Genomic DNA, 26,120 nt, shown 5'->3' with positions numbered 1-26,120 from the left:
ACCTCCTCCTCATCCCTCACCCTCATCCCTCACCTTCTCATCCTTCATGTTTCTTATCTTTTGCAGGTGGTGGGCTGCCCTCCCCGACCCCAAAGAAAGGACACTGATGGGGAATGCAGGATCCACTTTTTTTATTGCAGGAAGACTATTTCTAGAGCAAATGCTACACAGACCCCACAATGGGGGGCAGGGGGCACCCACATGCGGGGGAGGAGGGGCAGGGGTGGAATCACAGCAAGCATGGCCTGGCATGGTCCCCAGAACCAGGGATGCCCAGGCAGGATGGGCCAGAGACTGGGGCAGGCTCAGGCCCCTCCTGCTGCAGAAGCCCTTTCTCCCCAGGGGACCAGGGCCTGGGGCCAGGAAAGGCCTGGAGGTGGGCGGGGCCCCAGGGAGATTGTGCTATCAGGGTGTGTCCCTGAGAAAGGGCTGCAGACCCCTGCCCAGCAGGGCCCAGGAAACGCTCCCGGGGTGGGGAAGGAGCAACACCAGATGCTGGTGGGCCCTGGACCCACCACAGGATACAGGGGCTCAGTTGTGCTCAGGCAGGATGCCACCAGCTCTTCCATGCCCGTCCATGTGCCAGGCGGTGACACACACACTTGCACACACACATTCCCTCCCTCTCTACATAGTGTGCCCAGTAAACATTTGTGGAGTCCCACGAACACAGAGAAGACCAAACACACTGCTACCGAGATGGACACAAGCAGCCCCTCTCACCTATAAACAGTCCCCATGTGGTCACATGACTGTACCACGACATGGCCTTTCTCACATGCACACACGCATACACACACACATAGAGGTCAGTCCCGATGCGCCCAAGGACGTGCAAGCATGCACACACAGCTTTGTCATGCCCCAGGACACCCAATGCTGTGAGCAACCCCAGGGAGACACGCACGCGGCAAGGAGCCGAGGGTAGCTCCCGCTGACTTCCAGTGGGCAACGGAGCCACTTGGGCCTGAAACTGCAGAAACTGGATGCCGCTGATAGCTGTGTGAGCTCGGGAGCAGATCCGTCCCCAGTCAGGTCTTCTGATGAGACTGCAGCCAGCAGGCTCTGATCGCAGCCCCGTGAGATCCTGAGTGGAAGTCTTGGGGAAGCCATGCCCGGACTCCTGACCCACAGGAACGGAGATGACAAAAGTGTCCAGTTTCCGTTGGCTGACTTTGTGGTCATTTGTTAGGCACCCAGAGATGATCGATACAGAGTCTGAGCCAAGAGCCACCTCACTACAAAGCCAAATGGGCTTCCTCAGGCAGCAGAACGAACAGGTTTACAGATGCGGTCCTATAAATCACGTCCCCCACTCCCCAAAATACAACCACTTACAATCACACTTATGCTGGTACAAAGGTTCCCAGAGACACAAATAACCATTCCTGAGGACAACCACACTGCCCACCCCTACACATAGCCTACACCGTTATTACACAGAGACCGTGACACAGACTTACCATCCAAATGACAGCCACACACACACAAGTGCACGCATAGACACATGCTGAGACACAAGCGATCTGCCTGTGTGCTCCAGGTTGTACAAACCCACCACCCCCTGGTCACCCCCACCCCAGGCCTACGGCTCACCTTCATGCTTGTCACACAGCCCCTTCCCCCTCCATGAGTATAGAATTATGTGGCCACTCTCGGAATCTCATGGTGGCTGATATCCCCTGACTCCAGGACACACGTCTTGCTGGGCAGAGCCCCCCAACTCTGGGGCACAGTTGGCGGGAGGCAGTGGGCTGGGCAGAGCTCTGCATGGATTCCCCTCAGATCCTGCTGGTGCTGGGTCCAGTCGCCTGCCCCTGGATGGGGCCCCGGGTGCCCCCCCCAGCACCCCACGTGCCCCTGCCTGAGGCTCAGTGGTAGCAGGCTGTGCCAGTGTCTGCAGGCCGGGTCTGGGAAGGCCCTCCATATTCATGCTGGATGGTCCCCTTGAGTTGTGCTGTGGCCACGGGCCAGTCCCAGGCCTCTCCCCTGCCTGTACCCAGCCTCACCCTACACTGGGCGAGGAGTGGGATTCCAGGCTGGCGGGGCGCTGCTGCAGGCTCTGTGGTTATTGCCTGGTGGCCTGAGACCCATCCCACAAAGCCCCCCGCCCCTCACTGAGGCTTGGGGACAGAGGTGAGGACTGATCTGGGACCCGGGGTGGGGAGCACAGGCCGGAGGTTATGAAGGATGGAGCAGGGGCAGCGTCTGTTAAATACCAAAGGGGGGAAAACAAACTCTGAGGTCCATGTGCATTTCAACTCCCCCTCCCCAGCACGGTCACAGTGATCCGATGGGGGAGACACAGGTCTGCCTGGGGCGCCCGAAGGAAAGAGACGGATGGGCAGGGACAGGGAGGACCCAGTGTCCTCGGTCCCAGCGGGAACAGGCAGCTTCACCTGTTTCTTAGGTGCGGATCCAGGGGGCCACCTCCAGCACGTGGTTCTCGGGGGTGCAGACAGGCCTGGGGGGCGGGGGCGGGAGGCAGAGCCGCGCAGCAGAGCCGGGCTGGAGCCCCAGACCTGCCGCGGGCTCCCCGGGGCCTCGGTCTCCCCCGCAGAGGTGTTGGGTGAAGGAAGAGAAGTGGAGGAGATGAGAGGGAGAGAGAAGGAGGTGGGGAGGAGGGCAGGGAGGCCGGCGGCTGGGAGCGGAGGACTGGGGGGGGAGGAGGAGCAGGGGCGTGGGGAGAGGCGTGGGCCGGCTGGTGGCGGGCGCTCCGGGCTCACATGAGGACGCATTTGCCCTTGACGCGGTCTGTCCTCTTCTGTTTGCTGGCGCGCTTGCCATCGATGTTGAGGCTCATGTTCCGGCGTGTCTCCAGCGTGAGCAGCTCCTGGAAGAGCTCTTTGACATTGTAGTTCATCTTGGCCGACGTCTCCATGAAGGCGCACTTCCACTCCTGGGCCACGGCCTGGGCCTCGCGGGTGTCCACCTCCCGCTGCGTCTCGTCGCACTTGTTGCCCACCAGCATGACGGGGATGTCCTCTACGCTGCCCTTGATCTGCACGATGAGCTTGTAGATGGGCCCGAGCTCCTCCAGCGACTGCTTGCTGGTGATGGAGTAGACCAGGATGAAGGCGTGGCCCTTGGAGATGGACAGCCGCTGCATGGCCGGGAACTGGTGGCTGCCCGTGGTGTCGGTGATCTGCAGCGTGCACACGCTCTTGTCACAGCTGATCACCTGCCGGTAGGTGTCCTCGATGGTGGGGATGTAGGTGTCCCGGAACGTGCCCTTCACGAAGCGCAGCACCAGCGAGCTCTTGCCCACGCCGCCCGCCCCGAACACCACCACTCGGTAGTCGTTGCTCTGCTCAGGCATCTTCCACGCGGTGGGGGGCGGTCAGGGCCGGGAGGGCTTGTGCCAGCTGCTAGAACCCCAGACCGACCCTGTACAGAGAGGAGCGTCAGGCACAAAGGGCCGCAGTCAGGAGGGACAGCTCTGGGCCCCTGGGGGTGAGGCGACGGTACAAGGGGCAGCTTCTCAGAGGAGGTGACATTTCTCCTGTGTCCTGGGGAGGCCCTCTGATTGAGCTGGCTGACTTCGCAATTGTGCCCTGCGTGTCGGCTTGGAGCCAGCCCCCTTAGCCTGCTTCCCTGCCCCAGAACCTGGGGCCCAAACTCGTTCCCAGGGGACTCTGCTGGGAGGTGTGCGCAGATGCCAGCGTGCAGTGCACTCACTGTTTCCCCACCTGCTGCCCCCCTCCCAGGCTGCACTGGCTGCTCCTTCTCTTCCCGGGGTGGCCATGAGCTCTTGGAAGCCAGCAGACCTGGCTCTGTGACCTGGGCAAGCTGCGTTGCCACCCTGAGCCTCTGTTTCTGCCTCTATGAAATGATGCCTCTCTCTGACAACCACAGGCTCCCTGCTGGGGTCCGAGGTGGTGGGCTGGGCAGAGCTCCGCCTGGATTCCCTTCAGATCCAGTCACCTGCTCCTGGATGGGGCCCTGGATGCCCCCTCCCCAGCACCCCCACGTGCCCCTGCCTGAGGCTCGCTGGTGACAGGCTGTGCCAACGTCTGTGGGTCCCTGAACCTCATGGGAGCCACACGGTGGGGTGTCTTTAACATGCCTGTCGCCTTGGGCCCAGAAATGACAAACCTGGTGGCCCAGGGCCACTGCCCCAGGAACTTGCACCATAAAGCTGCCCTCCTCTCTATCCCGTGAGTGTGGTCCTGATGCTGGAGGTCTAAGAGCCACAATTTGCAAATCATGGCACTGATTTCTGATAGCAGCCTCGATCAGAGGTGGGACAACTGAAACTGGACCCAACAAGAAAGGTCCCCACTTCCTGCACTCTGCACCCAGAGGGCAGTCTGGTCTGCCCTAGCCGATGGCTCAGGTCTGCTGTATCTGCAGGAACAGATCTCCCTGAAAGGGTGTCCTCCAAGCCTCTCCCACTGCCCCTGTGCTCAGAGATCCAGATCCAGTGGCCTCTTGAGGCACAGCAATTCCTGAGCTGTTGCAGAGGGGGGAGGAGCCCTGGGCTGGGGTGGGACAGCAGAAGGCCTGTCTCCAGCAGGGCACCGCTTCCCTTCCTCCTTCCCAGATGTCTCTGAAGGTCCCTCAGTATGGAGGGCTATCCACCGTGGGAGAGAGGAGACAGGAGATTACAATGGACCAAGGTCCCTCCCTCAGGTGCGTGGGGGTGTAAGACCAGGTGTGAACCTCCTGGTGAGAACCTGGCAGGTCAGCTGGGGTCCCTGAGTCCTGGTTTTCTGTGAATGGGAGCATGCAAGGAGCCTGCTCCACAAGTTGCTGGGACAAGCAGCGTAGAAGCGGGATGAAGCCCACAGCCAGGCTCCTGGCACGCGGGGCCCTCGGTAAAGATAGACCATCGTAACCATCAACCACGAGGGCTCTGGGTGTAAAGCACTTGGCTGGTAGTGGGTTGTGAAGGCAGGCTCTGAAGGATCAAAAGTACCGGGTTTGCCAGGAGCGGATATAACGATAAAAGTAACAGCAGACACATACCCCACTTACGTGCCAGGCACACTTCTACACGCTCACCAGTACTCACTCCTAGTAGACCATTTGGCATGTTGGTGACATGCACAGCAATTCTCAGCACTGGGAGGAAGCTGCGGGTGGGGGGGTTGTTGGCAAGGGGTGCCAGCCCGCTCTGCAGGCACTGCCCTTCCCTGGGTGGGCACCCTGAGAGGTGGGCACATGAACGTGCCACCGGGCACCGCCATCACTGGCCGGAGACCCAAGCCGCCCTTGCCCTGCTCTGGGTGCAGACCCCCTGGCAGGCTCCGGGCCCATCAGCAGGATGTCCTCCAGGAGGGGCCCTGCTGGTGTCTGAGTCCCTGCAGTTGGAGCCCCGGTCCACTCACCCCCACGTCCAGGCCAGACACCCACCCACCTGGCGCTGTGGAATCCCACCCTCACCTGCTGTGGGGTGGGGGCAGGGGGTCTCGGTCACCGAGGCTCAGAGAGGGAGGCACTGGCTCAAGGTCACAGAGCAGGGAGGTGGCAGGGCCGACTAGGATTTGAATTGGGCCCTGAAGCTCCCCAGCCCAGGGTCCTCCTCTAAGCCCGGGGAGCAGGCCTCGACCCAGGGGAGGGCAGAGGACACACACACTCTCTGCTCGGGCAAATGGGGAGGGGTCTGACCTCGGCACTGGGAGTGACGGGGCCTGGGGAGGGGACGCACACCCGGGGACTAGCCCACGGCTCCGGCGGAGGCTCTCGGTGGTGGGGGAAGGGCCCGACCAAGGGAGGGGCTCCCGGGTGCGGGGCTCGGCGGGGCCGCGGGGGCAGGAGGCCGGGCAGACGCTCCGCGGGGAGAGGGCCCCTCGCAGGGGCTCTGAGCGCGCCCGACCCCCGCCCGGAGCAGGGCCGCGGCGGCCCGGGGGAGGGGCGGCGGGGGCGCGGGCGAGGGCCGCGGGGCGCAGGGCGCGGAGGGGAGCTGTCCAAGGTGGGCGCGCCGCGGCCCGGGCGGCGGGGCCCGCGCGCTGGGGGCTCCGGGCGGGGGCCGCGGGGGCGCAGGAGGGCCCGGGCCCGCGCCCGGGGGGGGGGGCTCGGACAAAGGAGGGGCGCGAGGGGAGAGGGCGCCGCGGGCCTCGCGGGTGGGGTGCGGCGGGGGCCCCCGCCCGGCCCCCGCCCCGGCCGCCTACCTGGGCGCTCGTCCTGCGGCGCCGCCGCGGCTGCTGCTGGCCGGCTCGTGTCCGCTCGGGCGCCGCCGCCCCCCGCGCGCCCGCCGCCCGCCGCCCGCCCGCCCGAGCCGCCGCCGCCGCGCCCGCGCCCGTCCCCGCCCGTCCCCGCCCGCCGGGCGCCGCGCTCCGCCCCTCCCCGGGGACCCGCGCCCGGCCAAGGTCACGGCCGCCCCGACCCCCGCCCCGCGCACACGCGCCCCCGCCCGCGCCCTGGGGAGTCGCCGGGCCGGCTGGGGGGGCGACGGGGCGGGGTCGGCCTGCCTCTTCGGGAGCCCCGCTCCCCAGGGTCACCCTGGAGCCAGGCGCGGGGCACGAGGGCGCAGCGTGAGGTCACCCCGAGCAGAGGGAAGGGGGTATTGGCGGAGCTGCAGCCTAGGCCCCGGCGGTGCTGGGGTCGGTGGTGGGGTCGTGGGCCAGCCAGGGTCCCGCAGGGGAGTGGGGCCTTGCCGGGATGACCGTGTGACCAATGGATAGCCATGTGGGAGAGAGGGGCAGGCCCAGGGGGACTGCAGCTGGAGACCCCCCGTCCTAGGGGCTCTGTGCCAGAAGGGGAGTGAAGGCAGCACAGGTCCGTTCCGGTGCCCCTAAGGGCTGCCCCCCCCAGGGGGAGAGGACAGCTGTAAGTCTGGGGGGACCACTTGAAGGTGGGGGTGAACAAAGGGGGCTGGGCTTGTGGGTTTGGTAGGAAAATGTCCATCTTCCTCAAATAAGAGTTGCCTCTAAGAATAAATGTTTGCCTTTCGGAAGTGCCTGGACACTTGAAGCGTCTGTGCTGCCCACCATTAAGGCAACAGGATTCCATCACTCCCTCCCTCCTGAAGGACTGGAGGGAGGGCAGAGGCTCATCTCAGAGGAGACAGGACTTTCGGGTGCACCAATCGGACCTGGGGTGGGCGCAAGACAGCCCCAGACTCCCAGAAGCCTGCTGGAGTAAGATGCAGGTACTAAGGGGAGGCAGGTACTAAGGCCCCACAAGCAGGCACTTCCTGAGGTCAGAGCAAGGGGAGGGTGAACAGTCTTTGGTAGGTGGTGAGCTTCCCATCATGAGTGTATGAGCAGATGGTCGGCTGGAGCCTCTGGGCCCCTCTGAGCCTTAGCTTCTCGGTTCCAGTTGACCCACCACCTCTAAGGCTCTGACTGAGGTGGATGTTTTCTGCTCCCTTGGACACAGGCACTGCCCCCCAAGACCACCTGGCTCCCAGAGCCTGGGCCCCTGAGGTCAGTCCTGCTTCTGGAGCTTGGAGGTCCTCATCTCCCCCTGATCCAGCCCTCCACTTCACCCACCCAGACCGCCGCGCCTGCATCCTTCCTGGTCTCCCAGGATCACCCTCCAGAGCACCCCCACCCCCAGGCATTCAGTGCCTCCCAACCCTTTGCCTGCAGGGCAAAGCCAGCTTCTCAGCCTGCTGTTCTCGCCCATCTGAGACCTGACCTGAATTCTCCTCCTAGTCCTGGGGGCTGCTTGCAACTCCTCCCCGGAGACACCTCCCTCCTGCCCTGTCCTTAGCCCTGTGGGGGCACCTCTGAGGATGGTCTGGCCCCAGCCCCTCATCTTGGGGTGCCCTCAACCAGAGATGGAGACGGCTGGATCGACAGATAATAACTGCTGCTCTGGGTTGCCACGTCCCAGCCAAGTGCCCCTGTGAGCCTCAGTTTCCCCATCTGGGAGCGAGGCTCACTGTTGTCTCACCTCTCGGGGTTGCAGGGAGCAAGCAGGATGACGTCCATCTTCATGGGGCTGCCAGGCACACAGGTGCCCCGAGGCAACAGCCCCACTCCCTCCCATTCCAATGGCCTGCCTGCCTCGGTCTCCCGAGTGACGGGTCTGCACTTGGGCCAGGCCTCCAGCCTCTGGCCAGCTCTCTGGCTCCTCCGGGCGCCTGCCCAGGCCAGGGCAGGCTGACTCATGCGTAGGAGCGTGGGCACAAGCAGCAGCTCCACTCTGCGGCTGCTATTTATAGCTCCCAGGCCAGGCTCTCGGCCTTGTGAGCCGGGGGAGGCCAGGCCCGAGTCCCCTCTGTGCTGTCCCCAGGGCACGGGGACCCAAACCCCACTGGAACACCCCAAACCACGATGGCAGTGACATCTTGCCTACAGCCAGCTGGGAGAGGCCTAGCCTTTGAGAGCAGGGCTGTGTGTGGGGAAGAGGAGGCTGGGGCTAGAACTCGGGTCCATTGGGCCCTGAAGCCACAGCCCAGCCTTCTTCCTGTCTCTGGCTGGCCGTCCCTGTCCGGCAGAAGTCCTCTCCACGGCAAGGGACAACCGTTCACCTGCCAAGTCCCACCTCCTCAGCCTGGCCTGGCGGCCCGTGGACTTCTCCTTGCCCCAAAGCTCTGGGCCAGGGGTTGGGGTGGGGGGCACACCTGCCCTCCTTATCCCCAGCCCCCCACTCCTGGCAGTGCTTCGGGGCCAGGAAGGTGGCAAGGTTGCCTTCTCTGCTCTCTCTGCGTTCATAGGATTAAAGCAATTATGTGGGCAAAGCAGAGGCCGAGGGTCATGGTCTCCAGCAGATGCCGGTTGGTCCACAAAGGTTTTTTTGTTCTTAAGTTTGGCGTCAAAGTTCGAAAATGAGAAAATCATTTGTCAAAACCCAGTTCGCCTTGGAGAAGGACTAGGCGGGCGCTCCCGAACCTGAATTCTGCTGGTCGGGGGCTTCTGCAGGCGCTGGGCCCCAGCCCCGGGGGCGATGCTGGTTCCCCGCAGAGGCCGCCTGCCGGGCCGAAGGAGGCAGCTTGGGTTCCTCCCAAAATACAGGGCACTGCTGTTACCGCTAACTCTCAGGGGCGGGGGTCCCCGAAGTCTTCACTGCGGGCACAATCAAGCCCCACGATGCTTGGGTGTTTTTACAGACCGCCAGGGCGGCTGTGGTCAGTCAGGAGAAAAAGGGCCACAGCTCGGGGAAGACTCTCGGCCCTCGTCCCGCACAGGCTGTCCCCCGCTTGCTGGCAAGCTGCCATGTGTCCTAGGCCCCAGGAGGGACTCTGGGATATTTGTCTGGGGACACTTGCGGTGGCCACGACTGACGTGCTCCTGGCATCACGTGGGCGGGGCCCAGGGATGCTGCCCAACCCCCCCCACTGTCCAGGACAGTCCGGTGTCAGCAGTTCTGGGGGAGAGAGACCCGGCGTCGCGCATCAGCACCCCTCGTGGCGCATCAGCACCCCCGGGGGCTGGGTGGAGATGCGGACCTGCAGCCCGGCCCCCAGCCAGGATGGGCTCACAGCCCGCACCCACGCCACGGGCGAGACGGCCCGCATGTCTGTGGTGCGGGGCGCAGACCGTGCCCTAGCTGGTCAGCTGGAGCGGCTGCGCCTGAACGTGCTCGCGGGGAGGCCCAGCTGGTTCCGGAGGGGGAGGCCCGCGGACTGCGCTGCCTGCTTCCTTTGGTCTAAACGCAGCACCCGGCCATGCCTCCCGTGCACCCACGAAGTGGGGGCTCTGAACCGCCCACCTGTCCAGCCGGTCCCCCCTCCCCCGGGCCAGGCCGGGCCCCGTCCATCGCTTCAGCGCTCTGTTGGAGCTCCGCATCAGCCAGCTGGGCTGTTCCTGCCCAGGCTTTCGGGGTGGCAGGGGGCACAGAGGGGTCCCTCTTGCCCCAGCCCCTGGCTCTAGCACCCAACAGCCCAGAGAAGGGTTCCTGCATCTTCACAGACCATAGCCTCGCAGCGGCCCCCTCCTCGCCTGCAGAGGGTTCTGGAAGGTCAGACGGGCGGGCCACTGGCTTCGTCCAGAAGCTAGGAGGCGGTCCAGGCTGGGACAGGAGGGATGCATGCCTCTTCCTGGCAGGGCCACTGTCCAGAGCTGGTGGCCAGGCAGGTGTGCGGGCAGCGCGGGCTGGGAGACGCCGTCCCATCCACTGCCTGCCTCTGGGGGCTGGAACCGGTGCGCCGCCTCCCCGCCCCACGCTAATGACTTCTCCACCAGAGATGCAAACAGCAGACAACAGAAGCCCCGACACACTGTTATTAAGGTTGATTCAATCCCCGAGGCCCGATGCCGCCTCATAATTCCCCCTTTGTTTCCAGATCAAGGAGGGGAATCTGGTTGACTCCACCCCGCTGTCGCCTGCCTTGGAGCCTCCACGAGGGGCAGCCCTCCAAGGGCTGACGGGCTCACGACTGGAGCCCGGAGCCTGGTCCCAAGGTGATCCTCCTCCAGGCAGAGCTCCCGTGGTGCCCCGGGGCCTTCCTGCTTGGGGCCGAGCAAGTGGTGGGGGTGGGTGGGCCTTGGCTCAGCCAGGTCCACGCGGACAGAGTTGGTGCTTGGAGTTCTGTGCTGAGGGTTTGGGTCTTTGAAACAGACGGCAGTGTGTGCTGCCAGGGCACACTCCCATCCGGACTACGGCAGCTGCGCCTCCAGCCCTTGCCAGGTGTCCCCACCCCCACCACCTCTGTCCCACATGCACAGGATCTCAAAGCTAAGTGACTCGCCATCACTTCCTGTGAATTGGAGCAGTGAGCGGGCCCTCGCTCTCTGCACTAAGGACATGCGGCCTGCCCTGCCCAGTCGTCCCAGGCACCATGGGGGCTGAGCCGTGTCCCTGGTCCCACCCACTTGACGCCAGGACACCCCGTGTGACACCGCGAACATCCTCAGACACTGCCCGGAGCACCCCGGGGAATCACTTCCCTGAGAACCACAGAGTTAGCGAAAGACCCGCAAGAGGCAGGGATGTCCACTGGGTGGGCCACACGACGTTTCCTCAGTGTTACAAAGTTGCGTACAGATGGCCTTTCGTGGCTGATGTCCAGTTTTGCACAGGGGCTGATCCGGGGCCAGGTGGTGATCAATCCACAGTCTTATCCAAGGGAAAGCTCTGTCACCACGTGGCAGGGCTCCTGTGTCTGAGCTGCGGGGGTGGAGGGAAGGAGCCGCTGGGCAGGCCTCGGGACCCTGGTCCAGGCCGGACGTGGCCACCAGAGGCCAGGAAACCCCAGGAGTGAGAGCCGCTTCTCCAAGCGTCCCCCCGAGGGCAGAACGGCCACGCTTCATCTTCGTGTGAGGTGGTCTGACCCTCACCCGATGGGGAAAGCTGACCAAAACCAAGACACTGTCACCCCCATGGCTGGCCAACCGTGGCAGCTTCGGCAAGCAGGACCCAGGGTTGACCTGAAGATAGGAGGGGTAGCCGGTAGTGGCCGTGGGGGGCTGCTGTGGCCACATAGCCCCCTCACACCTCTCAGGGCCCCAGGGTCCTCGGGGGCCTGGAAGCAGCTTGCTGGGGCTGGTGGGAGCCTAGGGAGAGCAGGTCGGCCGCGAGTGACCACGGCCCCGCAGATGCAGAGGATGTGAGGATGCTGGAGACTAGGGTGGTAAGGACTGTCCGGGGGGCCCGCAAGTCTCCCTGCTGGTGTGGTGGTGCTCTTCCCGGGCCTGAGGTGAGGGGGACGTGGCCTTGGAGCCATCAGTGGGGGCAAGGGGGGTAGTTGGGCTGCAGGGTCCCCAGGGCCATCCCTGGGAGCTGATGGCTGGTAGGAGGGTAGGGACCCTGCTGTGTGTGTGCTTATGGCAGCGACGGGGGAGCGCGGAGCGGGGGCCCCTGGTGCGGAGGCTGCCCCAGCCCACATGAAGGCAGGCTGCAGAACCTAGTGGCTCTAGTGACCCACCCACTCGGGGAAAGGGCCAAATGGGTAGAACCTTCCAGTTCCCAGATGGAGTGGAGTGGTGGCGGGCACAGGCTGACGACACTGGCTTTGGGACACAGCAGGAAGGATGATGTCCCCAAACCCATGGGGGTTACTTTCCCCTGTCCAGGGGGACAGGGTCAGGCCACATGGGGTTTGGAGATGGGTCCCCAGGAAAAGTCAGACAGTTTCTAGCCACAGGGCTGACAATTTTGCGACAGTGTGGGGGCAGGCTGAGCAGGAGTCGAGGCTCTCAGATACAATTCCCTGCTCCCCCGGCCTCTTACAACAAAACTGAAGGCAATCGCAAAGCTTGTGTGGCCTCGTGCTAGGAGGGGCTGAGTGGTGGTGGCAGGCCAGCCCCCGGGGCGTCCATGGGGCTGGAGTGGGGGACCAGAGGCCCCACCAGGCCCAGGGCCCCGGGGCAGAAGGGGCATGAGCTCGCCAGGAGGTCCTGCAGGCAAGGAGTGAGGCAGAGGCGGGAATGCAGGGTCCTGGGAAGGCGCGTGGCGTGTGCCTGCAGCCATGGGGCTGGGTGAGTGGGCAGGGAGCCCACGATGGAGGCCGGGAGGCCAAGGCAGCGAGAGCCCAGCCCAGGCCACAGGCCGCACTCCCTCCTGGGGCGCCCCTACGGGCTTCCAGCCAGATGCAGCAAAATCCCCCAGGAGAGGTTTTTGCCCAGACGCCCGTCCCCGGAGGCGGGCCTCAGGGTTGCTGCGACAACGGGTGAGTTAAACACAAGGTTGCCACAGAGCCAGTCCCCAGGGTTTGTGCCAGGCCCAATCACCCTGCGCTCCATACCCCCAGAGGCAGGTTCTGGCTTTGTTTGTGTGTGTGTCTGGGGCAGGGTGGGGGGAGAGGGGGGACCGTGGGGTGCAGCCCCTGTCCCACAGCCTGCTGAAGTCCGCCTCACCCTGGGGACAGTGGGCTGGGAACCACTGGCCAAGCTGGCCCCTGGCCCCACCTGCACATCTCCATGGGCCTCTGTTCCCTCAAAGAACCCGCAGGCTCACCTGGCCCACCACGTGGGGGAGGAAGCGCGCCAGAAGGCAGGGAAGCCGAGGAAGTCAGGGAAGTTGGGAGGTGCCGGGGACGCCGCCAGTACCCCTGGAGGCCCTGCCCCAGGTGGCAGGAGCCCAGGGTTCCCTGTGCAATCCCCAGTGGCCACTCCACGCTGCCGGGCTCCTCTGCCGGCAACAGAGCCACCAGGGAGCAGAGGACAGAAGTCTCAAGCCTCCAGATGGGCTCGGCAGCTCGGACAGGCCCCACTCCCGTCCTGTCCACAGGTGGGAGTGTGTGGGGGAGGGTCCCAGCCCGACCCCATCTGGATGCCCGGCCCTGCCTCCTGAGTCACCAGATCCCGATGCCAGAGGATGACATGGCCACACAGCTTTGGTAAATAATTTTAAGAGAAGTATTTTTTAAAGTAGTTGCTGTGCCCCAGGCTCAGGGTGTCGGATCTGGGGCGCGGCCCCTCTGTGCACAGGCGGGACCAGGGCCTGAGCTCCCCCGCTTCGGGGGAGGGGATTGGGGGGTCGCCTGGGTCCAGTGGGCGGGCGATGGGCACCTCACCACTTGAGGAAGACCATGCCGGCCAGGACGGCATAACCCAGCACCAGAAAGAGGACTTTGAGCAGACGGTCGCTCTTCTCCTCCAGCTCCTTCGCGAGGATCTCGAAGAAGGTGACGAAGAGGAACGTGCCGCCCGCCAGGCCCTGCAGCAGCACGGAGGCCACGCTGCTGGGCACACCCTGGGCGCTCTCGATGCCCAGGCCGATGCTGATGCCCAGGGGGATCATGGCGCTGACGGTGACGGCCAGCTTGGCCGCGTCCCTCAGGGCCATGGTGCTCCTGGCCATGCTGATGCCCAGGGCCACAGCCACCAGTGTCTCGTGGATGGCCACCCCCACGAACAGGCTCACTACCTTCTCTCCATCCTCCTGCAGGCCCAGGGCCAGGCCCTCGAAGATGGAGTGTGCCGACAGGGCAAACACCAGGCTAAGGAGGCGCAGTGGGCTGGAGCGCGACAGCTCCTGGACACTCAGCCCGTGGGCGTGGGCGTGGGGCTCTGCATAGAGCGCGTGGCCCCGTGTGCCCCCCATGAAGGGGCTCTCATACTCCGAGTCACTGCCGGCGTCGGAGCCAGCGTTGAAGGTCTCCAGGTCGATGAAGGATGGCTTCTCCTTGCGGAAGGTCAGGATGAGCTGCTCCAGGAAGACGGTCATGAAGAAGCCCAGCATCACGATGGTCTCGGCCAGTGGGTAGTCAGTGCTGATGTGCCCAAGACTCAGAACTTTCTGGAGCTGGAGCAGAACATGTGCAAGAGAGGAGAGGGAGGGAGAGAGGGCTTCAGAGCGGGCAGCCTGGGCTCCAGCCACCAACGCAACAGGGGTTGGGAGGTATCACCACTCGATTAGCAAAGCACAGAAACACCTACTTCACATGAGAAGCCAGAAAAAGGGGAAGGTGGGCTCACCCTCACTGGATTTGAAAACAAACAAACACACAACCCTGCTACAAAGGGCCCGTGAGCTTCACGCTGTATCCACTACATCAGCCAAATAACAATCAAGAGCAAGCAGGGCTGGATTCTGGTCCCTAAAGATACGTCCACTTGGAACCACAGGACGTGACCTTATTTGGGAGGAAGGTCTTTGCAGATATAATTAGGGTATTATGGGCTGAATTGTGTCCCCCACCAAAAATTCCTATATTCAAGCCTCCAAACCCCCAGAATTTCAAAACTAACCCTCCTGAGAGAAAGGTTCTGTAAAGAGGTGATTCGGGCAGAGTGAGGCTGCTAGGCTGGGCCCTGCCCCACCAGGACTGGAGTCCCTACGGGAACCACCCCGTGAGGATGGCAAGGCCGGTGGCCTCAGAGGGACCCAGGCCCGCCAGCACCTTCCTCGTGGAGCCCCGGCCTCCCCACGGACAGGCTGCTCCACCTGAGGCACTTTGCTCTGTGGCCCCGGGAAACACATAGGAGATAAGGATCTTGAGACGACACACCATCCTGACCCAGGACACAAGAGGAGGGGATGCACAGAGACACACTGGGAGATGGGCACGTGACCACGGAGGCAGAGACGGGGTGATGTACCCACAGGTCACGGACGGCCGACAACCCCGCGAAGCAGGGAAATGGCTCGGGGCCGACTCTCCATCACTGTGCCACCAGCCAGACTCCACGGCCCCGACGCCCATGCGGGGTCGGCTCCCACGGCACACAGGGCGCGGCTGTTTCCCAAGGTCTTCCCATCACCCCAACCTCCCGGGAGAAAATGCTGGGAATGAGCGGGACTCCGCACCCGCGCCCCATCTCACGGATCCCGGCGCCATCCAACCGGGCTTTCCGGTGAGGGAGGTGCTGTCCATGCTGACACGGAGGCCACTAGCCACACGTGACCTACGAGGACCTTAAACACCGCTGGGGTGGCCAAGGACTCGCCTATTGAATCATGTTTTCATTTTAATTCACTGAAACTGGACTGGACAGGCACGGCGAGCGGCCGCTGCTCCACACAGCACAGCGCTGGACGCGGCCCAGCGAGCTGGGGGTGCGCTCCTCGGAGCTGGGTCCGTGTTCCCTGGACTCGCCGGGATGTGTGCGCGCCACAAGCCTCTCCAGCCCGGGGTAGGCAGCACCTGCCGTCAGCTGTCTGCACCCCCCACCCCGGTCTTACGGCTGCTCGATGGTCATGATTTGGGCCTTGGTGCCCCTGTTATTCCCGAGCGCTCCACCTGGCCGGCACCCCAATGCTATGCTCACAGCACCCCTTTCTCTCCCATCACAGCCTTCGCGACAGCCTGGGAACGCATTTGCACACACACACATCCCGTGGCTTTCCTGCCCGCCACCCAGGGCACACAGGCAATGTCTGAAGACTTGTGGGGGGCAGCGCTGACACCAGGGCTGGGTCATCCTCCGTTGGGGGCCGTCCTGGGCACTGCAGGGAGGTGGGGGTGTTCAACAGCATCCTCCACCAGGAGCACCCCCAGTTGTGGGGACCACAGATGTTCCCAAACATCGTCCAGTGTCCCAGGGGGCCAGGACTGGCCCAGGTGAGACCCCCTGACCCAGTGACCTGCCCTCCCTCGGTGTCCCCAGGGCACAGGATCGCCCCGGCATGGGAACCCCTGCCGCAGAAGGCTGTGTTCTGTAGAAAAGCCATTTCATTCATTTGCTAGGCATCTCCAGAAGGCCTGCGTGTGCTCCAGCCCAGAAAACACCCACTGTCCCCCGACGGACGCACACGGATCCGATCCTCTGATCAGGAGAGACAAGGCAGACACACAGAGGCCACAGCTCCCGTGCCACTATCTGCGGGGGGTGGTGGGGTCCTGACCCACCAAGGCTTCAGTGTAGGCAGGGGCTCAGAGTGGAGTGGTTTGGGGAGGACCACGAGAGGGACGAGAGTGCCACGTGTACTGAAGGGGTCAGGAGGAGCAGGGCCATCACAGCAGCGGGCCTGAGGCGGGAGTGTGATGAGGGGTGAGGCGTGAGAATGCACAGAATGGGGTGGGGGGAAGGCAGCGCTGGAAGTGGCCCTGGGAGCACAGACGGCCTCGGGGAGGACTCGGAGATCCTACCCCCAGGGATGCCATCTGTGTGAGCTTCCCACGCTCTGTAATGAAGGAACACAGGGCGGGCAGCGGAAAACAATAGAAACCTGTCAGCTCGCAGCTCTGCACCCAGGCACCCCACGCACCCCACGGCTTGCTGTTGAAGATAGTGCCACGCTGGGGGCCCGGGCACCCAGGGACCGAGGGTGGCCCTCGGCCAGGGAGAAACGAGGCTGGCGGTCTAACAACAGGGAGGGAACTGAACTTGCCTCCCCACCACATGGACTTACCACTCCGATGACCTGTCAAGCCCTGACATGAGACCACGGCCCAGGGAATGTTGCCTGACGACAGCCTGGAGCAGAGGACCCAGCTAAGTGGTGTCCACACTCCCGACCCGCAGAAACCGTGAGATAATAAACAGGCACTGTGCTAAGACGCTGACACTGTTACCACTTGTTATGCAGCAGTAGCTAACTGATACAGGTGTCGAGGGGAGGCCCAAACCGCCGGCCTCAGGGACAAAGTGCATGCTCCCCACGTGGGTGGCCTACTCAGGTAAAACAGGTGGGTTCACCAGCTGGGAACCCCACATCTGGTTCAAATCCCCTGTTTACCAGGTTAAGGCCCAGAGAAGAGAAGCGACTAACCCAGGGTCACACAGCAAATTCCTTTCCTGTCCCCCGTGCAGGGTCAAGGCTACCAGTGGGGAGCCCTTACCTTGTCCCTCACGGCTGGCAGGAGAGCATTGAAGCATGTGGCCAGAAAGACCCCGCCTCCAAAGGTGTTGCAGAGTGAGAGGATCTTTTTTGAGCGATGGGCCTTCTCAAAATCCGTCTCGATGATCTTCACGGGGAGCAAGGAGCCAAGCAGCATGAAGAAGAACACGCCCACCATGCAAAGGATTTTGGCCACCAACAGCTTCATCATGGTGGCGGCCCGGACTGCTCTGGTCGCTGCAGGGCCAAACCATGTGTGGGCGCACACTCCTGTCCCACGGTGTGCTACCGGGCCCAACCACGCAGCCGGGGGCTCATGCCTGCGTGCAGCCACTGTGAACACGAGGGGTGACCACGTCAGCTTATTGGGTTATCTGACCAGCCCTGGCGACCAAGCGTACCACCCCCAGTGCTTCACTCCATGCGGGGCCTGGCACATATCACTGCCCCCTGCAGAGAGTTCTCCACGCCTGTGCTGTCCAATATGACAGTCAGTGGCCATGCCTGTCTGTTTGAACTAATTAAGATCAAACAAAAGGCAAACTTCAGCTCCTTGGTCACACCAACCATATTTCAAGTGCTCAGCACCCACACAACCACAGTAGCGACCGTTCGGGACGCCACGGACAGAGAACATTTCCATTGTTGCCGAATGTTCTACCGGGCGGTGCTGCTCCGCTGGCTTCCCACTGCCCTTCCGTAAAACCAAGCAGCACACCCGGTAGCGAAGGCTCTGCACCATCAGCCTCCGCTTCCCCTCACCCCACACGGGCCTTCGTGGTCCTTAAGTAGGCCCAGCCCGTTCCCACCTCAGGGCCTTTGCACAGGTTGTTCTCTTGGCCTGGAATACATCTTCCCCCCCCACCGACCACCCTCTCGAGGAGGTGTTGTCTTTTAGGTCGCTGCCCCCAGGATCCCCTGGAAGGGCCTCCCATCCCTGGCTGACCTCTGCCCTAACTGTATGCCTTGTACCCACCACGAGGCCTGGTGCAGAAGAGATGCTCCGTAACCACTGGGAAATGAACAGGTGAGCCGGAGCATGTGGACCTCAGTGAGCCCAAGAGGAGCAGATGTCGCCCGGGACTGGAAAACCTCACCCCCAGTAGGAGGGCCCCCGGCTGCTCCTCTGTCCTGACGGTCCCCCTTCCCTCCCATTCCTCACTACCCACGTCCGCCCTCACTGAGGTCTCCAGGTGTCAGCCCCGATGCCACTGGCTGGCTGCCCCCTTCCCGGGCATTACGTGCCGGCATCATTTGTGCTGCAGGAAACGACATCACTTAGAGCCCCTGAATGCACTCGCTTCCTGGGGGCTCGAGTGGGACCCCCCCCCACCCCCGGACCCGGACCCGGACCCCAGCATCCAGGACACAGCCAGGTACACAGAACCAGGTAGCGGGAGGCGCCCAGCAGACACCTGCCGGGGGGTCCCGATGCCCCCGTCCGTGCACTGGGGGTCGCGGCGGGGGGGAGGCTGTGCGCTCTCAGCACCGGAGCTGCGACCAGGAGTCACCGGCTCGTTCATTCGTTCGTCCCCCAGCACCTATTGGGCACCTGCTGTGTGCACCACGCTGCACCCGGCGCCCCGCGGGGGGCGAGGCCGAGAGGGAGCCCTCGCGCTCCGCTTGCGGGGTCGGCAGCAAATCAGCGCGGAGCTCGCGGGGAAACGGGGAACCAGCAGCGGGCGCCGCAGCCCGGCCTCGGCTAACGGGCGGCCCAGCCGGCCAGGCCCCGACCCGCCCCGCCCGGCCCCGGCCCCCGGCCCCGGCCCCGGCCCGCACGCACCTCCGCGGGGCCCTCGCCCGCCCGCCGGCGCCTCCCGCCGCTCAACCGCCGCGCGGTCTCGACCCCACAGCCGCGCACCGCTCCAGCCCCGGCTCCGCGCGCGGCTGCCCACGCCCCGCCCACGCCCCTGCCCATTGGCCATCCCGGGCGCCACGGGCTGAAGGCGCCGTGCCATTGGCTGCGGTGGCTGCCACTCACCTTGCGACCCCGCCCACCTCGCCTACCGGCACGGGAAAGTAGTTTCCTCTTGCTGAGCGGTAGGTACAGCCAGCAGGAGGCTCCGGCGGGAAACCCGGGCCTTAGGAGAATGGTTCCGCCGGGACTTGGCTTCCAGAGCTGTCCAGGGGCGCCTGGTGCTGAATGCCTCTCGAATGGAGGCTTGGCCAACCGCGACGGGAGAGACTGTCCCTCCCCGAGCATCCACGATGCTGAGGCCCCGCCGTCAGCTTAAGACGCAGATTCAGCTGCTCAACATTCCTGCCCATTATGTGCTGGGGCCTTTTCCAGAACACCTGTGAGCCAAAGATTGCTCCTTCCACCCACCCCTCCTTTGGAGCTTACCTTGTAGGACAAGACATAAGACACAGAAAATGATCGATACACGACATAAGTGATGGGATTATGTCAGAAGGTATCAAGTGCTCTGGGATAACAGCCCTGGAGAGGCTACCAAAGTGCTGGGCACAGGTTGCTATTTTAAGTAGGATGCTCAAATAGGCCTCCTAGAGAGATGTTTGAGCAAAGATGAACGTGGAGATGTTGGCCCAGTGGCAACCCACGTCTTGCCAACGTGGAGGCAAATTGTGACACGCATAAGGGGCTGAGAGTAGGGAGACCTGAGGCAGGCGTGTGCGAGATCGTGTGTGTGCCCAAAGCACAGTGATGTGGGGAAGTGAATTTGGAGGTAAGAGGAGGTAGGTCACAAAAGGTTTTGGAGGGAAACAGGGAGCAATTGAAGAGTTTTGATCAGAGATGTGACAGATCTGATGTATTTTAATGCAGTCATTTGGTTATTGGATCAATGCTCCCAATAGGTCAAGTAAGATGAACACCGAAAATCATTGATTTTTTTTTTTTAAGATGGAGACAAGGTAACATTAAAAAAAAAAAAAGTCATGCCCTATAAAAGCAACCAGTGTAATGAAGACTTTATTTGTTTGTTAGTTAAAATCTTATGGTTAGGGACGCCTGGATGGCTCAGTGGTTGAGTGTCTGGTCTGCCTTTGGCTCAGGACGTGATCCCAGAGTCCCGGGATCAAGACCCACATCGGACTCCTCACAGGGAGCCTGCTTCTTTCTCTGTCTGTGTCTCTGCCTATCTTGATTAAATAAATAAAATAATTAACAAAAAATAAAATCTTGTGGTCAGCCTACTAGGGGCCAGGCATGGAGAGAGCTGCTAAGAATAAAGGGGGGAATGCTAGAATGTGGACAGACCCCGAGGGACCCAGACCCAGAAGGACACCTCCTGCAGGACCCCACTCCCAGGAGGTCCCCAGAGGAGGCCCGTCCACAGAGACAGAGAGGAGGTGGTGGGAGCCAGGGGTGGGGCAGGGGGCGGAGGGTCAGTGCTTCCTGGGGACGGGGTCTCTGTGTGGGGAGATGAAGGTTCTGGAGGCGGTGGTGAGGGTGGGTGTGCGGCGGGGTGAGGGTACTTCGTGCCCTGAGCTGTACACCTAGAAATGGTTAAATGGCGATTTTAATTTTATGTATATCTCACCACAATTTAAAAATTTAAAACAATTAATGGAACAAAAAGCGAACCCCATGTCCTCACAGTTCATCTAGTGTGGGAACCAAGTGTTAATGAAATAGTAGCAGGCTGCAGTAGGCAGATTTCTAAGATGGTCCTACACGATCCCACATCCTAGTATTCATGCCTATGGGTAATTCCCTCTTCTTGAGTGTGGGCTGCCCCGGGTGACTTGATTTTCACAAATAGAATATGGCAAGGCGTTGGGGTGTCAGTTCCAGGATTAGGTTACAAAAATGCGGACTTCTGTCTTCCTAGCACAACTCTTGGCTGCCTTGATGAAGGAAGCTGTGATGTTGAGGTCCACGCAGCAAGGAACTAGGGACCCCCAGCCAGTAGTCAGCAAGATGGTAAGACCCTCAGTGAAAGAGCCAGTAAGGAACTGAATCCTGCCAACCAAGACAGCATGAGGGGTCTTAGGCATGATGTCCTAGGCATGATGTCGGGTGACTGCCTCTTAGTGGGCACCTTGATTGTAGACTTTGGGAGACCCTGAGGCTGAGCGCCCAGACTGTAGGCAATGCCACGAAGAGAAAGAGGAGATGCAGGAGCCAGGATGGAGGGTGGATTGGTGGGACCCAGCACTGGTTTGTCTGGGTGGGTTGCAGGAGTAGGAGGTGTCAGGGTGACGTCTCCTAGTTGTATGGTTTGAGCGATTAGATGGATGTTGGTGTTGTTCACTAAAATAGGGAAGGCTGGAGGAGGTACAGATCCAGGAGGTGCTGGAGGGCTGAGTTGGACTTTGCAGAGGCTAAGTAGGAGATATCTGTAAGTTCTCAACATTTATTTCTTTTAAAGATTTTATTTTATTTACTTATGAGAGATACAGAGCGAGAGGCAGAGACACAGGCAGAGGGAGAAGCAGGCTCCATGCAGGGAGCCCGACGCGGGTCTCGATCCCGGGTCTCCAGGATCACGCCCTGTGCTTCAGGCGGCACTAAACCGCTGAGCCACCGGGCTGCCCAAGTTCTCAACATTTAATGCCAATTTCTGCCTTCCTCATTACAGGCACACAATATGTGGTGGCTCCTTGTTATTATTACACAATTTATTATTATGCTGAGTCTTTCCCTAGTTTCATAATTCACAGCAACAAAGAAGATTGTTTGTAGTGAGTGCACACCAGGTAGCTGCCCACAGGGTGACACCTTCCTATAAAAGAATTCATGATGCCCAATATTTGTCCATAGTTATTTAGAGAATGAGGTTGCTCAGAGAGGGATGTATTTTTGAAAGCATCTGAGGCTCCAGGACCTGTGTATGAGCACATATCTTCAGGGTACCAGAGGGAAAAAAAACATGGGATGTCTGGGTGGCTCAGCGCTTGAGCGTCTGCCTTCGGCTCAGGGCGTGATCCTGGGGTCCTGGGATCGAGTCCTGCATAGGGCTCCCCATAGGGAGCCTGCTTCTTCCTCTGCCTAGGTCTCTGCCTCTCTCTCTTTCTCTCTCTCTGTCTCATGAATAAATGAATAACATCTTTAAAAAAAAACCCACCACATGTGAGTGCACTGACTACTTCAAAGATCTCCCGTAGTGGAAGACACCACGAGTGGGCTTAAACGAGTGACGGACCAGAAGGTAATGCTGACGAGAGAAGGCGGAGCGCTTGACAGAGAACAAACATCCTAGAATAGAAATGGGAAGGGAGTGAATAGGCAGCCCGCAGGAGAAAAAACGCAAGAGGGGAATAAATATCATGGAAATATGAAATAAAGCCATTTTGACAGCTTTATTGAAGAACGATCTACATACAAGGAATGACACATATTTAAAGTGTTCAACTCGGTGAGCTTTGACGTGTGTGTGGTAGACGTATGAAACCACCGTCGCGGTCAAGAGTGGGCGTGACCTGCACCCCTGCAGATTCCCTCCTGCCCCTTCCCCCTCCACTCCCTCCTGCTCGCGGCTCATCTGGGTAGTTTCTGGTGTTGGCTGTTGGCCGATGGCCCTGCTCTGGCCACTCTGGCCACGCCTCTGGGTGTCTTCGGGTGGCCACGCATTCACGTGGCTGTTGGGCACGCGTCCATGCTGGTGGTGTACATCGGGGTCCCAGGGGTGCAAACACTTGGTTCTCAGACTTCATACAGCCTACTCTTCCCCTTTGGTGCACAGCGACCTGAGCCTGCTCTCCTGGGAAGGCAGCTTGCGCCAGCTCACAGTGGCATCTGGGACCTAGACACAGGGGCTTGTGCCCTCGTCACCGACAGGGGGCTCTGTGTCCCTAAGTTGTCTCTGTAAACGTACAGTTTGTGCTGAGCACCTGCTGCCCTCCTGAGCCTGGGGTCCCGGCCGAGCCGGGCAGAGGGCCCCATGAGACCGACCCCCGCGGAGAACCTGAGCGCCGGGTCTCTCCCAGGCCCAAGACCACGCCTCATGCGCGCGGTCACAGTTCGTGTTGGGGGAACTGAGCGTGTCCTGTGGGTCACCCGGGGATGGACCCTGGGAGCTGGAGCCTGGTGTCCCCGCCCCGCCCCCCAGCCTCCGCCCTGATCTTGTGCGCTTTACGCCCTCTCCATGGAAGGCAGGGCCACGGGGCTGTGTGTGCTGAGCCCCAGGGCCCCCGCACGTCCCGCACCTGGGACCGGTCCTGGGGGCCCGGATGCAGCTCTGTAACAGCAGCACTTGCTTCGTCTGGTCATTCTAGCCCTTCTGGTGTATTCGTCTTACATTATGGGTTTAATAATGTTCCTCAGGTAGCTAATGGCATTGAGCCTCTTTTCATATGCTTACGGCCTAACTGCATATCCTGTTTTTCTTTGAAAGGCCTGTGTTTTGCCAATTTAAAAAATCGGGTTCTATTTTTCTCTTGGATTTGTAGGAGTTCTTTATATATTTTTTGTCAAATACGGATTGCAAATGGCCTCAGCCACTCAGGCAGGCTGGAGACCCAAGGAAGAGTTGACATTCGCTGTAGTCCCAAGGCCATCTTGAGGGGACTGGTCTTTTCTCTTAATGCCTTCAACTGGTTAGGTGAGGCCCACCCACCTGCATTGTGGAGGGTCACCCGTTCTACTGAAAGCTAATTTAAATGTCACTCTCATCTAAAAAATATCTTCCCAGCAACATCTAGACTGGTGTCTGACCAAATATCTGGGTATCTGGGTATTGTGGCCTGGCCACGTGGACACGTAAAATTAACTATCCCAGTGGTTTGTTCTCTTCAATTTGCCTACTCCAAATCATATTGTGAATTTTCTATGGTTTTTATAATTTTACCTTTTTTTTTTTTAGATTTCATTGTATGCATATCAAAACCAGGCACAACTAACCCATGGCAGTAAACACTGGGGGAGCATTACCCTTTAAGTGGCAGTGAGCGTGGGGGCAGGACGAGGGTGCTGGTTGGGCTCTGTTCTTGGTCCGAGTGTCAACGACAGGGGCGCCCTCGCTCTGTGGAACCCACCGAGCTGTGCACTTCCACGCATTTAGGCTTTGATGAAGGGCGGGAGCAGCGTGGGAACAAGAGAGGGAAGAACGGATCCCGCCCCCCCATCCCACCGGCCGGGTCTCCACGAGCTTCCAGAGAGCTTCCACGGCCACGAGCCGAGCAGCCTGTGGGGCTCCCCCTCCAGCCCCCGCCTGGAAGGGCTTCGCGCTCTCAGGCACGCGGGATGGTGGCGCGATCCCTCGGACCGTGGCCGCTCCTAGGCTCCAGCCCGGGCCGTTTCAGGATTCGCCGGAGGCTCGTTCCTCTGGTCCGGAGGCCACACGCCAACCGCCAGGGACGGAGGCGTCGGGAGGCCGCGGCACCGGCGCCACCTGGTGGCCTCAGTGTCTCATCTCCGAGGGCCACTTGGAAATAACTGGTTTTCGGATGCAGCAGGGGTGGGGGGTGCTGGGAAGGCCGTCGGGTTTGGGGTTTCCAGGCTGCCCGGCCTCCAGAGCTGGTCAACGGGCTGCTCTTGCCCGGGGTGGGGGGGCTCGGCCTGGGGCTGCGGGGGGCTGAGCTGCATCCTGACGCCAGGAGCCCCGGGCTGTGATGACCCCCGGACCCGGCCGGTCCCCCGGCGCCCCCGGGACCCCAGGCTGTGGCAGCGCCTCGCATCCCGGGCTCCACCTACTCCTGGAGGCCTGCTCGGGTCACGACTTCTGCGAACGCCGCGTTTAACGGCCGAGTTTTCCTTCCCTCTCAACGCACCTGACAGGAACGTTCAGGAAGAGCCTATTTCTACCTCGTGTGGGATCGAGCGGTTATTACCCGTGACACACGTCTCGTCAAGTCGCACGGGGAGCTGCCAGCTTCTGGGATGAGACGTTGACAGCTACTCCCCCCCTTCCCCTCTTCCCACTCTGCCGGCGGTTCCAACAGAAAGTTTCTGGATCCTTCCCGCACGCTTAGGCCGGGTGTGGGGTGACGTCGGAGGACGGAGGACGCAGTGCTGGGCTGCTTGGTGACCGACGCACGGGCAGGAGCAAGGAGATTATCTGGGAAGACCTAAAACGCACAGAGGTTTCTGGAACATGTGGCTCACGTCCGAGCGCCCGCCCGCGCTCCTGGGTGGGGACCTCCGAGCAGGTGCACCCGCATCACGCGGGCTGCTGTGCCAAGTGCAGAACCCGAGCGGGGGGGGGGGGGAGCTGAGCAAAGTGAGGGTCGCAGGCCGGGCTGGCGGGGGCGGCACCGCATCCCCGACCCCCACCCAGATGCCGGGAGCACCCAGTCCTCACAGCACAGGCGTCCCTGGAATCAGACCAGTGTTCCCTGGGGCAGGACCGCGCGGCGAGCCCGCGGAGGAACCCCGTGCGCCCCGGACCCACCGGCCTGCCCCCCATCTCGTCCTCACGAGGCGGGGCGCTCCCCGCCATCTCGCGCCCTTGGGCACAGGGCTCCTCCCAGCACAGCGCCCTGCGAGGGGGTGAGGGGGCCAGGACCAGCCCGGGAAGCTCTGGGCTCCCGGGCCCACTTCCCTCACCTGCAGCAGGTGTAAGGGGGTGCTGTGGGTTACCCAACAGAGACCGGATGTTCCCTCAGAACATACTAGAATAGAACACGGGGCAGCCTCACGGCCCCGCCCGCGGCCCGGAGTCCAGGCTGGCCCCTGGGGCGAGTGGGACGGTGACGAGAGGAGAGATACAGGACAAGCCCGGAACCGTCCGTGACCTCTGACCCGGAAACCGTTTCCAGTTGTGTCGTGTCCGTCATCGGCAGGACTGACCCCCAGCACGTGCCTGAGGTGGGAGCTCCAGGCTGAGGGTTTCTGGAAACTTGGGGCAGGACGGTGGGGGGTGGGGGGCAAGAGATCAATGCAGAGCAGAGGTCGTGATGTCTATTTATTCCCCACACGTTTTGCTTGTCACCATGGCTAGCACTCAAGTTAGGACACATCTCGCCAGACACGTGACGGACTGCGGGTGGCGGGCAGCGGCCGTCTCCCTACTAGTTACCTACAACACACAGTACTGGATCTACCTCGCAGACGGCCAGGACCACCAGGGGACCTCCCACAAGCCAGCTGCCAACACTGGTGCCAGCAGACCTGCCCTCCCCCCATCCCACGCCAGCAGAGGCCGTGGGGACCTCTGCAG

The 26,120-nt window shown here is 61.8% G+C and overlaps 2 protein-coding genes across 3 annotated transcripts; both read right to left on the bottom strand.

Moving 5' to 3' along the window:
* Window positions 1-114: 114 nt before the first annotated feature.
* On the bottom strand, window positions 115-8,140 carry DIRAS1 (DIRAS family GTPase 1). 2 transcript variants are annotated; one of them, XM_038567886.1, is made up of 2 exons: window positions 7,843-8,140; window positions 115-3,387 (listed from the first exon to the last, which is right to left on the bottom strand). In XM_038567886.1, exon 2 carries the CDS (start codon window positions 3,317-3,319, stop codon window positions 2,723-2,725), a length of 597 nt encoding a protein of 198 aa, XP_038423814.1. In that variant the 5' UTR covers window positions 3,320-3,387; window positions 7,843-8,140; the 3' UTR covers window positions 115-2,722. The 2 variants fall into 2 exon arrangements, with proteins under 2 accessions (XP_038423814.1, XP_038423813.1); XM_038567885.1 differs by lacking the exon at window positions 7,843-8,140 and adding an exon at window positions 6,114-6,197.
* Window positions 8,141-13,167: 5,027 nt separating this feature from the next.
* On the bottom strand, window positions 13,168-18,939 carry SLC39A3 (solute carrier family 39 member 3). The gene is made up of 3 exons (XM_038567884.1): window positions 18,842-18,939; window positions 17,060-17,391; window positions 13,168-14,079 (listed from the first exon to the last, which is right to left on the bottom strand). The coding sequence occupies exons 2-3, from the start codon at window positions 17,267-17,269 to the stop codon at window positions 13,345-13,347; spliced, it is 945 nt and encodes a 314-aa protein (XP_038423812.1). The 5' UTR covers window positions 17,270-17,391; window positions 18,842-18,939; the 3' UTR covers window positions 13,168-13,344.
* Window positions 18,940-26,120: the final 7,181 nt, after the last annotated feature.

This window comes from Canis lupus, chromosome 20, assembly GCF_011100685.1.
Source record: "Canis lupus familiaris isolate Mischka breed German Shepherd chromosome 20, alternate assembly UU_Cfam_GSD_1.0, whole genome shotgun sequence".
NCBI lineage: Eukaryota > Metazoa > Chordata > Mammalia > Carnivora > Canidae > Canis > Canis lupus.
The sequence above is the reverse complement of the archived record's forward strand: the minus strand, read 5'-3'. Positions and strand labels throughout refer to the sequence as shown.

Coding starts and splice junctions, on each gene's coding strand:
- DIRAS1 (XM_038567886.1), bottom strand. CDS start 3,319: ATGCCTGAGCAGAGCAACGACTACCGAGTGGTGGTGTTCGGGGCGGGC.
- SLC39A3 (XM_038567884.1), bottom strand. CDS start 17,269: ATGATGAAGCTGTTGGTGGCCAAAATCCTTTGCATGGTGGGCGTGTTC. Junction 14,080..17,059: donor TGCCAGCCGTGAGGGACAAG/GTAAGGGCTCCC, acceptor GTTCTGCTCCAG/CTCCAGAAAGTTCTGAGTCT.